Source organism: Rhamphochromis longiceps, linkage group LG13 (genome assembly GCF_057381845.1).
Source record: "Rhamphochromis longiceps isolate RC_006_pf linkage group LG13, R_longiceps_female_GT1.1, whole genome shotgun sequence".
Lineage (NCBI taxonomy): Eukaryota > Metazoa > Chordata > Actinopteri > Cichliformes > Cichlidae > Rhamphochromis > Rhamphochromis longiceps.
The window spans coordinates 21,583,474-21,596,624 of NC_140569.1; the positions used below are offsets into that span (position 1 = coordinate 21,583,474).

Sequence of the window (13,151 nt, forward strand, 5' to 3'; positions counted from 1 at the left end):
CAGAATGTGAAAAAAAAATCCATGAATTCACATGGTAGGATTTGTAAAGAATTTATTCGTAAATCAGGGTGGAAAATAAGTATTTGGTCACCTCAAACAAGGAAAATCTCTGGCTCTCACAGACCTGTAACATCTTCTGTAAGAAGCTTTTCTGTCCCCCACTCGTTACCTTAATGAATGGCACCTGTTTGAACTCATCATCTGTATAAAAGACACCTGTCCACAGCCTCAAACAGTCAGACTCCAAACTCCGCCATGGCCAAGACCAAAGAGCTTTCGAAGGACACCAGGAAAAGTATTGTAGACCTGCACCAGACTGGGAAGAGTGAATCTACAATAGGCAAGCAGCTTGGTGTGAAAAATCAACTGTGGGAGCAATCATCAGAAAATGGAAGACATACAAGACCACTGATAATCTCCCTCGATCTGGGGCTCCACGCAAGATCTCATCCCGTGGGGTCAAAATGATCATGAGAACGGTGAGCAAAGATCCCAGAACCACACGGGGGGACCTGGTGAATGACCTGCAGAGAGCTGGGACCAAAGTAACAAAGGTCACCATCAGTAACACACTACAACGGCAGGGAATCAAATCCCGCAGTGCCAGACGTGTTCCGCTGCTGAAGCCAGTGCATGTCCAGGCCCGTCTGAAGTTTGCCAGAGAGCACATGGATGATACAGCAGAGGATTGGGAGAATGTCATGTGGTCAGATGAAACCAAAGTAGAACTTTTTGGTATAAACTCAACTCGTCGTGTTTGGAGGAAGAAGAATACTGAGTTGCATCCCAAGAACACCATACCTACTGTGAAGCATGGGGGTGGAAACATCATGCTATGGGGCTGTTTTTCTGCCAAGGGGACAGGACGACTGATCCGTGTTAAGGACAGAATGAATGGGGCCATGTATCGTGAGATTTTGAGCCAAAACCTCCTTCCATCAGTGAGAACTTTGAAGATGAAACGAGGCTGGGTCTTCCAACATGACAATGATCCAAAACACACCGCCCGGGCAACAAAGGAGTGGCTCCGTAAGAAGCATTTGAAAGTCCTGGAGTGGCCTAGCCAGTCTCCAGACCTCAACCCCATAGAAAATCTGTGGCGGGAGTTGAAAGTCCGTGTTGCTCGGCGACAGCCCCAAAACATCACTGCTCTCGAGAAGATCTGCATGGAGGAATGGGCCAAAATACCAGCTACTGTGTGTGCAAACCTGGTAAAGACCTATAGTAAACGTTTGACCTCTGTTATTGCCAACAAAGGTTATGTTACAAAGTATTGAGTTGTATTTTTGTTATTGACCAAATACTTATTTTCCACCCTGATTTACGAATAAATTCTTTACAAATCCTACCATGTGGATTCATGGATTTTTTTTTTCACATTCTGTCTCTCACAGTTGAAGTGTACCTCTGGTGCAAATTACTGACCTCTGTCATCATTTTAAGTGGGGGAACTTGCACAATCGGTGGCTGACTAAATACTTTTTTGCCCCACTGTATTAAGGGATGCTGGCCAACAGTCTTTCCCTCAAAACCAATATGGCAGGCCGAAATTGCTGCCAAATACACCTTGATGGTGGAGAAGGCTTTACCCTTATCAATCAGGGCCTGAAGAAATGACAGAATCACAGCCACAGAGCACTGAAAAGGGATGGCCTGTGATTCTAAGCACCAGCTTTCAAACACACGCCACTTGTGCTCATATAGCGCCCGAGTAGACGATGCTCTAGAACACTGAATAGTGTCGATAACACTATGAGGGAGCCCCACCGTGTTCAGGTTAAACCACTCACGGGCCAAGCCCATAGAGCTAGCCTCTCTGGGTGGGGGTGGAATATTTCCCCCTGTGCCTGAGACAGGAGGTCTCTGCGTAGTGGTAACGGCCAAGGTGGGCCGCACAGCTGCTCTAAAATCTCCACCAGCCAGTGTTTCCCTGGCCAGTGCGGGGCTATCAGGATCATATAGTGACTTCTCTCCCTCACTCTGGCCAGAGTTGGAGAAATGAGGGCCACTGGGGGAAAAGCATAGAGGAGGGTTCTCGGCCACTCGTGAGCTAGAGCATCCACCCCGAGTGGAGCTCTCTGATGGTGCAGCGAGTAAAACAGGGGACACTGAGCATTCTCCCTGGATGGATAAACGTCTACGGTCGCCTGACCGAATCGCAGCTCGATCTGCTTCACCACCTCCGGGTGAAGCTTCCAGTCCCCATACAGCAGGTTGCCCCTGGAGAGAAGATCTGCTCCAAAGTTCAAGATCCCCGGCACGTGAGTTGCTCTCAGTGACAGCAGGTGGACACTGCTCCAGACTATCAGTCTGTGTGCCAGTGTGTGTAACTTGGACCCCAGACCCCCCTGTCTGTTTATGTAGGCCACAACAGTGGAATTGTCCGACCTCACTAAAACATGATGACCTCTCAGCCAAGGGAGAAAGTGTTTTAGCGACAGGTGAACCGCCAGCGGTTCCAGACAGTTTATGTGGGTGGAGCGCATGTGAGGGCCCCATTCCCCATTCACTGTTTCCTCATGGGTGGTGCCCCAGCCCGAAAGAGAGGCATCTGTGGAAATCACCTTCCTGGCTGAAACTGCCCCCATGGCAACGCCCTGAGACAAGAAACCTGGCCTCTTCCACTCGTGGAGAGCGAGTGAACAGTCTGCAGAGACTCTCACGCGACGGTGGCCGTCTCAGTGAGGGTCCAGTCCCCGCAAGCCCACCCAGCGCTGAAAGCCTCTCATGTGCAGGCGTCCCAGTGTTATCGCCACTAGAGAAGAAGCCATCAGACCGAGCAGCCTCTGGCACTGTTTGAGGGTCACTGTGTTGCCTCTGCAAAACAGTGCAAGGGATGACTGTATGGCCGCTGTTCTCTCCGGGGACAGAAAAGCCCTCACCCGAAGGGAGTCTAGGCTGAGCCCTATGAAAGTAATGTATTGAGTTGGCATCAATGTGCTCTTTTCCACGTTTATCTGGAAACCCAAACTCTCCAGATGGTGTATGAGAGCATTTGTGTGACAAGTCGCTCCCTGGCGGGTTGGGGCTGCCACGAGCCAATCGTCGATGTATGTGGCCACCCGAATGCCCTTTTTCCTGAGCGGGACCACTGCTGCCTCGGTGCACGTCACATACACCCTTGGGCTCAGTGAGAGACCAAAAGGCAGGACTACAAACTCGTATGCCATCCCCTGGAAACCAAATCTCAGATACTTTTGGTGTGGGGGATATATGGGGATGTGGAAATAAGCATCCCTCAGGTCGATTGATGTGAACCAGTCGCCCGCTCGTACAAACCGTAGCAGCGAGGCGTGCGTCAACATCCTGAACTTGTATGTCCTCAAATGCCGGTTCAGGGCACGGAGATCCAGAATGGCTCTCATCCTCCTCCCCCCTTTCTTTGGCACAAGGAAATACCTTGAATAAAATCCGCTGTGCATTTCCTCGGGAGGGACAACTCTTATAGCTCCTTTGTCTCTCAAGGTGGAAATTTCCTCCAGGAGAAAACTGGCAGACTCGCCCAGAGCACGAGAGTAAACGATTTCTTTGAAATGTGGTGGAGCGACACTGAATTGCAGCCTGTAGCCCTTTTTCAATGTCCTCAGCACCCATGCTGACTGAGTGCAGGTGGCCCAGCTCTTCATGTGGCGAGACAGAGCGCTCACTGGCCAATCCACTGAATATGGCGTTTTGGCGCCCCCTTGTTGTCGCAGCGCGAAACATGCGCCATTTCGGTGTCCCGTCACCTCTGTCACAGGCGAGCGAGGTGACGGGCTTATCTGGATCATCACAGCCGTGGAAACGCGAGTCTCCACGGGCTGCGTTATGGCAGACGGTGCTCTGTTTTTCAGCATGTTTCATTTTTTCATGTGTTTTGCAACACTCGACAGCGCCCTCGGCAAACTGCCTGGATGCGCGTGTCGGGGCTTTTTTAATACAGAATGCATGAGAGAAGTGCTTGTGAAACAACACTGCGAACTGTGGCTCTCTTTCCCTCTGGTGGGTCCGGTGACAGGAACGCCGGCCCGAGTTAAGCACTCTGTGTGGGACATGTCCCGTTGAACTTGCTCTGGAACGGAGCTGGGAGGCGGCAGGGTGGCCCATAAAGGGGGGAAACTGGGTTCGTGAGACCGTGAGGGACGACAGGGGTGTCGAGGAGTTCTTCTTTTTCCTTAGTCGTCAGGTTGGTGAGCCCGAGCCAGCGTGCTCGCTCCTGAAGAACCATGAGGCCCATGGCTCTCCCAGTAGCCTGTATGGCTAACTTGTGGAGGCGGAGGACGTGGTCAGTAATAACGCAGATTTCTTCCCACACTGTGGTATCTGGGTTAGCTGTCATGTCCTCTTCTAGCTCAGCTTGGTAAGCCATTAGCATAGAAGAGGCGTTGTGGGCTCTTACTGACAGAGCTGCTGCCTTGTAGCACTTATCCGTAGGGCTAGACTGGAAGCGGTCTGTTTTGGAGGGGAGAGATGGAGCCGATGAGGACAGAGACATCTTCGGGTGAAGATGGCTCGCCACCAACGGCTCCACTTGTGGCATCTGGCGGAGGCCGATAGACTCCATCCCCTCACAATCCAGCAGGGAGCTCCCCACGATGGGGTGTTTCTCGCTGTAAGGTTTTGCTTTCCACGTCACCGCTATCTCATCGAGTAGCTCAGGGAAAACAGGCAACACATGCTTCCCCGTCTTTTTCGCCTTTGGCAATTTCTTACCGTCAAAACGAGACTTTACAACCTCTGTTTGTATGGCGGGCCACGGGATGTTGAGCCTAGCGGCTGCGCGCTTGCACATGTCCTGCATGTCAAGATCCAGGGGAGACGGCGGTGTCGGTTTTTCAACCTCGCCGGTAGCCAAGGGCTTTGCAGCCCAGCTGATGCTAGCCAAGGAGGTGGAATCTTCCTCCTCGCCGTCGTCAGACAGCAGGAGCTCCTAGTCAGCCGACTCATCTCCGTCCTCGTTAGCATCTCCTCCCTTGGTGACTCCAGCATCGCGGAAAAACACACGATCTCCGTGTGCCTCCAGCGACGGGAAAGCGGTCGCGATGGGCTGAGGGTCTGCCTCTGCCCAGCTCGGCCCTGGCGTTGCGGCCAAATCATCGGGCATCTCAGTTTCTCCTTGCGCTGCAGCAGCCTCACACAGCAAAGGGTCGCCACCCGACAGGTTAGCCTGGCGAGCTAGCCTGCGGCGGAGTAGTTTGCGTGGGAAAGCCGCGCAGTGGATACAGTCTTGTGCGGGTGTCAAGGCAGCCTGAGCGTGAGATAAACCCAGGCATGCCACACACACGGGGTGTGTATCCCAGGCAGAAATCTTCTTGCTGCAAGGACAAAGTTTTGCAACTTCGTTGAAAGTATTGCTACTTGGCACCCGCACTAGCCACAGAACAGTATTGCAACTGCTTGTATGCTAGTGGACAACTGAAAAGCTGGGAACAAAGCGCCCGGCGACCGAGTTGTTTAGCTTTAGGACCCAATAGCACAGTTGTCTACAGGCTTCTGTGAGAAGCGAGGAGAGGTTTTTGAATGACATCTGACGCTATGTCAGCCTATTATATAGGGAGGCACTGGCCCCTCCTGACATGGGCGTCACCTAGCCAGCCTGTAAGGGCTGGCGTAATGGTATTTGAGCTTCTGATGAGGTCACGCAGGAGGCGTTCCCATAGTGAGACACGAAACGAATGCTATGAAAGAGAACCATCTGATCCATCTACTGTTCACTGAAGACTGATCAGAAATGGTTTCAGTGGAGTAGTACCTGTCAAGAAGTCATCTTAAGGAAGGGAAACAGGGAGAACAGGTGTGCCGAATTACACACAGAAAGGACTGAGAATCAGTTGCAATGGGTCTGATAAATCCAAATTTGACATTTTTGGTTCAAGTCATCATCATTGGAGGATGGTGGAGTTTAGAAGAGAGATACAACAGTGAGTGTCTGCAACAATCTTTAAAACATGGTGGAGGTTTTGCCATATTCTGACGCTACATTTCAGCCAGTGGTGTTTGCGATCTAGTCAAAACTAATGAAATTCTAATGAAACTCAGAAAAGTGCCATGAGATTTTGAACCACCGTTCAATGCCATTTGGAAAGTGCCTGACTGGCAACATTTTCATTTTTCGGCACGACAATGATCCCAAACACACTGCCAGTGAATTACTGAAGCAGTGTGGGATCATCTCGACAGAGAACAAAATAAAAGGCAGCCAGCATCTAAAGAAGAGCTTTCAATTTCTTTCAAGAATCCTGGAGAACTATTCATGAAGACTGCTTAAAGAAATAAAATGAAAGCTCGCCAAAAGAGTTTAGGCTTTGCTGAAGAATAAAGGTGGTCGTACCAAATATCGACTTTAAAGTTTGTTAGAATGGTGCAACTTGTGTTTTTGCCTTATATGCTTTATTTCCAGGTATGTTTGCATATGTTTCAATAAATCACTTTTTCCCAGCAAAATCTAGAAATGAAAAGTGGCTTGAGACTCTTGCTCAATTCTGTGAATGTAGTGTAGTAGAAATTCTAGATAAATGCACCATTATGTGTATAAAATGAGGGAACGGTGCAAAGTTCTGCACTCCCAAATTAGATAATAGAAGCCAGGTTGTCTGTTGAGGGCCTCCAAAGAGGCAAACTCACAAAGACAAATCATTGGACTCCAAACACGATCAGACCTTCCCAAAAGGTCAAGCTCACTAAATCTGCTGCATCTACCATAAAAAGGTCCCTCACAAATATTTCATCAGATTTTATTTTTAAAACATGTTAATACATATTCATTTATTAGTGTTAGAAATGAGCGTCACCGTTTTCTCAGCTGGGATTCATGCTCTGCTACATCAGCAGAAGTCAGATGAATTGGAACTCTTAAGATGAATAACTCTGTATGTTAATTGTTTGAAATTATTCTAAGTATGCCATAACACATCTGTTTACTTCAATCATAAGTGAGTCAGAAATGAGGATGAATTGCAGATGTGATTTATTAGGGATGTTATAAAAGATTTAATAGGCACTATAATATATTATGTAGAATGTAGCGAGAGGAACTTTTTTGCATTCAGAGAAATATTTGACAAAAGCAATCAGGAATTCATTTCTTTTTTCATGTTGCTGAATGCCCTCTGCTTCCCCCCTGCATTATTCAGCCTTGAGCAGGGTACAGCAAATGCTGAAACTATTAACCAGTTACCATAGCTACTCTTGAATCGGAAAAGGAGCTACTGTGGCTCCAATACATTAAAAAAATGTGTAAGAATGCGATTGCCATTCTGCAATTTTCCTGTTTTTTCAATCTCTCATGAGTAAATAAATAAAAAACAGCAACAAAAAATAGCCCTCCTCAGTGCATTGATTATAACTAAACTATTAAAAAGTGCTCATTTTGTTCCGATTGTATGTCATGAATCATAAGTATAGATCCTGACATTGATAATACTGTTAATGTGTAAACTTGCTAGACTAACGTAGTCTAAATACAGATTGTTAGAAATTACTATGTCTCATAAAATACAACATTTACACATTAACACTTGGCTTCACACTCACATTTTAACATGAATTGTACTAACACAAACATAATAGCCTCGCAATGGACCTTTTTTTCCATAGCTGGTAAACACAGGTGCTGCTGATGTCATGGAGAACGGTTCTGTTGTTTTTAGGTAATTATTGCTTAATTAATGTGATTACCAGCACCTGTGCTTGCCTACTCTTTCATGTCAAAGTGGCTGCTGTGAAAAAAGTGTCTGTAGAGGCCACACAGCTGTATGCTTCTGGAGGATGAATACACTGGTGGTAAAATGGAAATAATCCACAAGCATGAAGATTAAACACTTTCACAGGAAGCACCAATACAGTGCAGTTTAAAAGTACACGGACCTCTGCACCTTAAGAAATGAGCATCCTTGCCCGGTTAGGTATAGCACACTGAGCTCATTGACAGGTGATGATTCGGAGAAAAAATGGAATTGAGTGGATTAAATTGCTGTTATGCATTAAATGTGACTATATGGAAGAAAATAATTAAATTACTAATGGAAGTCTAACTCAAGCGTTAAAATTATTTACATTTTTATCATTTTTGGTTGTGTGTGTTTGCTGAATACAGTTGAGTTCGCTGCCTTTTATCGCAGGGTTTGTACACAGCTAGTATTCTATGTTTTTTTGTGTGTGCTTTAATATTTAATTTCACTCTAGAGTCCATAGGTATTTATTAGTATTAAAAAAATTGTCCTCACCAGATATCTGTTTGTCTCCATATTCAGGTCCCAGCACTACCTGCCAGGAGGACTCATGTGCCAACCAAGGTGTGTGTCTTCAGCAGTGGGAGGGCTTCAGTTGTGACTGCAGCATGACGACATTTGGAGGACCGCTGTGTAATGACGGTAGGATTCCACCTTTACTTGTTCTCAAAGCTTAAAATCCCTCTAGTTCTTATTTGAAAGTCAGAAAAGAACAAAGCCATCATTACTTGTTGGCATGCTTTTTTTTAAGCCCCCCAATACTATGATGATGTTTTATTTTTCACCATTTCATTTCCTTGTGTGAGTCACACAAAAATAAAAAAGCCCTGTACACATTTCACAGTATTAGACAGATAATTCATTCCATCTGTTAACCTATTTGAACACGGCCAAGAAAATCTTGGTATTAGACATTTAAAGGTGGGTGTTATCATTAACAGGAGCGCCATTTTTATCCCTTGCTTTCACACAGCATTCAGACTCAGGCTCATTATTGTTTCCTGTTTCTGTTCTATATTTGTGTCCTCACGAAGCACGTCGTTTGCCAGAAACTTGGTGTACTTGTTTTGTAAACTCTCCGGGTTTGTAAACCGTGCTGGGTACTGTAACTAGTGACTGATATGTCAAAACGCGGTTAGAATGAATCTCAGTATTTCCCTAGCTCGGCTTTGAATAGGTTGTCTTTCACTGAGGGCGGCGGCAGCTGTTGCAGCTTTGCAGGGCAGAAACTTTGACACATAGCGTCTGACAGTTCGGTGAAAGCTCATTAAAATTTGAGATTTGTACCGCTAGAGGGAGCAACGCACATTGTGTTCTGATAAATAAAACATCAACAACAAGCTAAAGACGTAAACAAATACATCATGAGCTGAAAACAAATAACAGCGCTTGTTATTTATTGCAATTGTACTGGAACGCATTCATACATCAACATTACCCCAAATAAGGCATTTGCAACCCATAAATGCTCGTATGCCCACCCATTAAAACTTTATCGGAGCCCCATGATGTGATTTAAAGTTCCGTGTTATTAATCTCTCTTAAAGATGCTTAAATGGACTTTTGGTTTTGTGCTCATTAATGTTAAGGTTTCGAGCGAACAAGGGTAATGTCTCCTCCACCTTTTGAAAATTGGGCTACTTCCTTATGCAAAACATGCATAAGGGATTTTTGTTTGGTCATTATTTTCTTCTGCAGCAGTTCACACAGCAAGAGGTGAATGAGCAAAGTGCCGAAGTGCATTAAGGAGAGAGGAACAGAGTGGGCACTCTAGAGATGACACAAAAGCAGAGGAGAGAGCACCATAAATGTTAATGCATTTTGTTTCACTTCTAGCTGCTTGATAAGACCCCTGTCTTTTGTTATCAACTGAAAGTGTTAATAGATTCTCATGCAGCCCTATACCTCCAACATATCTGCAGCCAGAGATAAGACTAAAAGGATTCTTCTGTCCATGATATGTTTGAGTATAAGTTTGCTGTGAACCTGTGCCTCCTTTGCTTGTTCTGTTCTACCTTCCATTCTTCGGGCCGTGTTTGGATCAACAGAGGAAATAGGGCTGTGCTGGGGGCATATTTCTGCCGGTGAACTCCGTGTGAACCTAACTTGTGCGTTAAAAGGAAAAGAAATCCAGCTTGGAACGTTATTTTTTCTCCTTTTCTTCTGTCATACATATTCATCCTGTTCTGACCCACAGAGCTCATTGACAACATTGGGAGCAGGAAGACTCATGGGGCATGTTTGCATATATTATATCGGCGCGGAACTGCTCTACCTAAGTCTAGTTACTGTAGCTAGTCTCATTATTCCTACTGACCTGACAAAGCAATGGGATGGATGAATGTGTACACCCGAGGGATTTAATATGTAACCACAAAAACATACTTTCCAAGAAATTTCTTTCACTACAGATGAACTGAGCTAGTTCTCAGAATAGCGACTCAAGAGAGCCCGGGTCTGCTGAAGGAAATATCTGTGAGTGAGAAAAATGAAGCTTGAGATGGTCGGGTTTTATCTCTGTTGATGGATTGTCATGGGGATATATAGAAGGGGGGAGGGGGGCGCAAAAAGAAGGATAGCAGCATTTCTGAAGAACACATCACTTTTTTTTACCTGATATATTTGCATAAGCTGAAATGCAGGCAATTTACAACAAAGCACTGGGCCTCTGTGTAAGCCACTTACTTGGGGAGCTATGTGCATTTCTAGATATTTCTCCAATCTTGCCTTATCTCAAGGAAGGGAAAAATCACCTAACAGCTCCTGGTCCCATAATATTCAGCCAGGGTGAATTGTACATGTGTGACAGCATAATACCACAATTTAGTTTCTAAATATTTAGCTTACAAGCTGAAAATAAGCATCATTTTGATCCCAATACTTTGTGCTTTTGTTGTTAATTAACTTTTTCATTACTCATTGTAATCATTTTTAAGAATACACTTTTATTTATTTATTCTGAAGTTTTTCAGTTATTCAATGCAAAAAAAGGTTTTTTTCATTGTAAAAACTGAAAGATAATCCAGGCTATTAAACAGTGGTTTTATACAATTTAATTAAAGTTACAATGCATCTCTTGGGCTTGTCCATAAAAAATTTTACTTTTTGACTTAGACATGCTGCTTTACAGCAGACTGATTTGTTGTACTGTAACTGGTACAATTGTATCTATCCTACGAAAACGTCCATCCCTCTGAAGCTGCACATAGAAGTGGAAATATCAGTCACTTGGCATCATTTTTAAGCAAATGAAAGACATCAGTAGTGGCAACACTGATGTCTTAGTTGGCAATCTTACATTTTTATATTTGAAGGGTGTTTTAGTCCCATTTAGGATGGCATTGTGTATCAAATTGATTCAAATTGGTTCTTAAGATTTGAATCACTAAGATGTCTGAAAGCTTTGCTAACACTGAATATGTGGCTTGTATTGACATCATACACGCAGCACTTTTTCTTTTTTTCAGAGTATAGCATCATTTCTTGGCTGTGCTTTCAGTGTTTTATGATAAAAGTATTTCAGCTTCATAACAGCTCTGTACCTTTCGCTTCTGAATGATGGGAAAGATGATGAAAACTCTCTTCCGATCTTCTCTTTATCGTCTCCCAAACACTGATGTGCCAGTATTTTCTTTTTTCCCTTCCTTTTCTTTTCTTTTTTTTTGAATGAACTATGGACATAATAACTTAGAACTGTATTTATAGAACAAATTATCACGACTGGATACCTACAGTCGGTGTAAAAAAAAAAAAAAAAAAAAATAATCAAAGCGATGCTTTCGAAGATGAATCAGATTCCTCTCAGAAAGTCATCCATGCAAAATGAGTTATGATGGCTGTGAATGGTGTTAAGCATGCATTTGGTCTTATTACTACAAACTGTTTTGGTTGCCAGCAGGAATGAAATGGCATTTGGAACATATTTTCTTAAGTGACCCTGACAGAAGAGCCAGACTGCATGTATCTGTGTGTGGTGAAGTCATCAGGGGCGTTCTGCACGTTCAAACAGATGCAGATAAGCAGCCAAAGAAAAAGATTGTAAGCACTTTTTTTAAAGGCTTGAGCGTGAGTCTTCTTTTTGGGATAATGCTCTCGTTTCAGTTCAGAAGCCGGTTTAGTGTGTGTATGCGTGTGTGGGTGGGACTTAAAACTTTAGTCTGGAACTCCTGAGGGAGTGTGCCTGTAGTGGTCAAGCATCTGAGGGTAATGTACAGAGACAAATAGATTGGTGCTTGTTGTTTAGCTAAAGTGTGTTGTGGAGAGGATACAGCAAGGGGTATGCCTGGCCTTCACGCGATTTCCATCTTGCTTGGTTGCTCTTCTACTCTGTCCCGTAGCCAGAGCTATTAGTGCCATGTCAATATTGTATCAACAATGGAGACTGTATGTGGGTCTAGTCTCCATTGTCTCTGCCCAAGGGGCAAAGAGAACCCCCCACCCTCCTCATTTGAGCTGTAATGTCTAAGTCAGTGCTCGTTCTTGTGCCTTTGTAGCTAGAGAATAGTCTGTCTGGGCCCCAAGCGTGCCACCGGATTGGTCGGATTTTATTTTGAGCACATGCAAAAGTAAAAGTATCCTGTTTTTGTTACACGCTCCTCCTTCATATTGTCTAAAGGCAGCTTCTTTGCAGCACGCACAAACTCACACACTGGCTCTGAGGTGTTGCATCACTCTACAGTACAAAAGCAAGAATTCAAATAAATATTTCAAACAGTCTTTCAAGGTTACAATGAAAGAAATGTAAGAAAAATCATAAAATGAAAGAAACTAGCCTGTAAGTTTTGTTGGGATACTCTAGTGTTGCACATTTCATAGTTATATTAGTCAGCCGCAGCACGAGGGATTTACATGAACAGTCTCTTCTAAATCTTCAAGAAAATTCCTGAAATTGTTTTGTTCTTTAAACAGCGCTCTTTCGGAGCAGTTGTGTTTGTTTTTAAGATTTGTCATGCAGATAAACACACATAGTCAGGAAGCACCACAGACAGTTTGCCCTGTTCCTTTGTGCTGGCATGCAGGAATTATACCACTTAGTTTTATTCCAATCGATACAAGGGGACACCCAGTCCAGCAGTGGGGCCAGGGGGATATGAGGTACTGGAGTTAACAGCCTGCTGTCACATGGAAGTAATTTTATCTTTGCCCTGGATGTGTCTTTTAATGCAACTCAGAGAAACAAATCTATGGGTCTGAAAATATTTGGGCTTCATCTGTATTGAACGCTTGGCCTAGCTTTGAACAGCCATTGTGCCCCGAGATATAATAGAGGCAGTCTTAAGTGCCTCTGTGTATTCACTTGGGTAGCCATCCGCTCAAATGTGCATGCATGCTTGCAGGAAGTATAGCACATACAATTGATCGGTTGTAAGGCAGCAGGAGGCTTTTCAAAAGTTAGAATAATAAAAGACAAATCTGAGTTTTTAATGGGGAACAAATCTTTAT

The 13,151-nt window shown here is 44.5% G+C and overlaps 1 protein-coding gene and 1 pseudogene across 1 annotated transcript in view; one reads left to right on the forward strand and one right to left on the reverse strand.

The window, feature by feature from the left end:
* Window positions 1-13,151, forward strand: part of LOC146655798 (neurexin-1a-like) — a 282,074-nt gene that overhangs the window by 142,918 nt on the left and 126,005 nt on the right. The window contains exon 17 of the mRNA XM_085428418.1: window positions 8,232-8,351. Coding sequence (XP_085284544.1) covers window positions 8,232-8,351 — 120 coding nt within the window. The remainder of the gene's footprint in view (window positions 1-8,231; window positions 8,352-13,151) is intronic.
* On the reverse strand, window positions 1,773-3,836 carry LOC146655800 (uncharacterized; annotated as a pseudogene).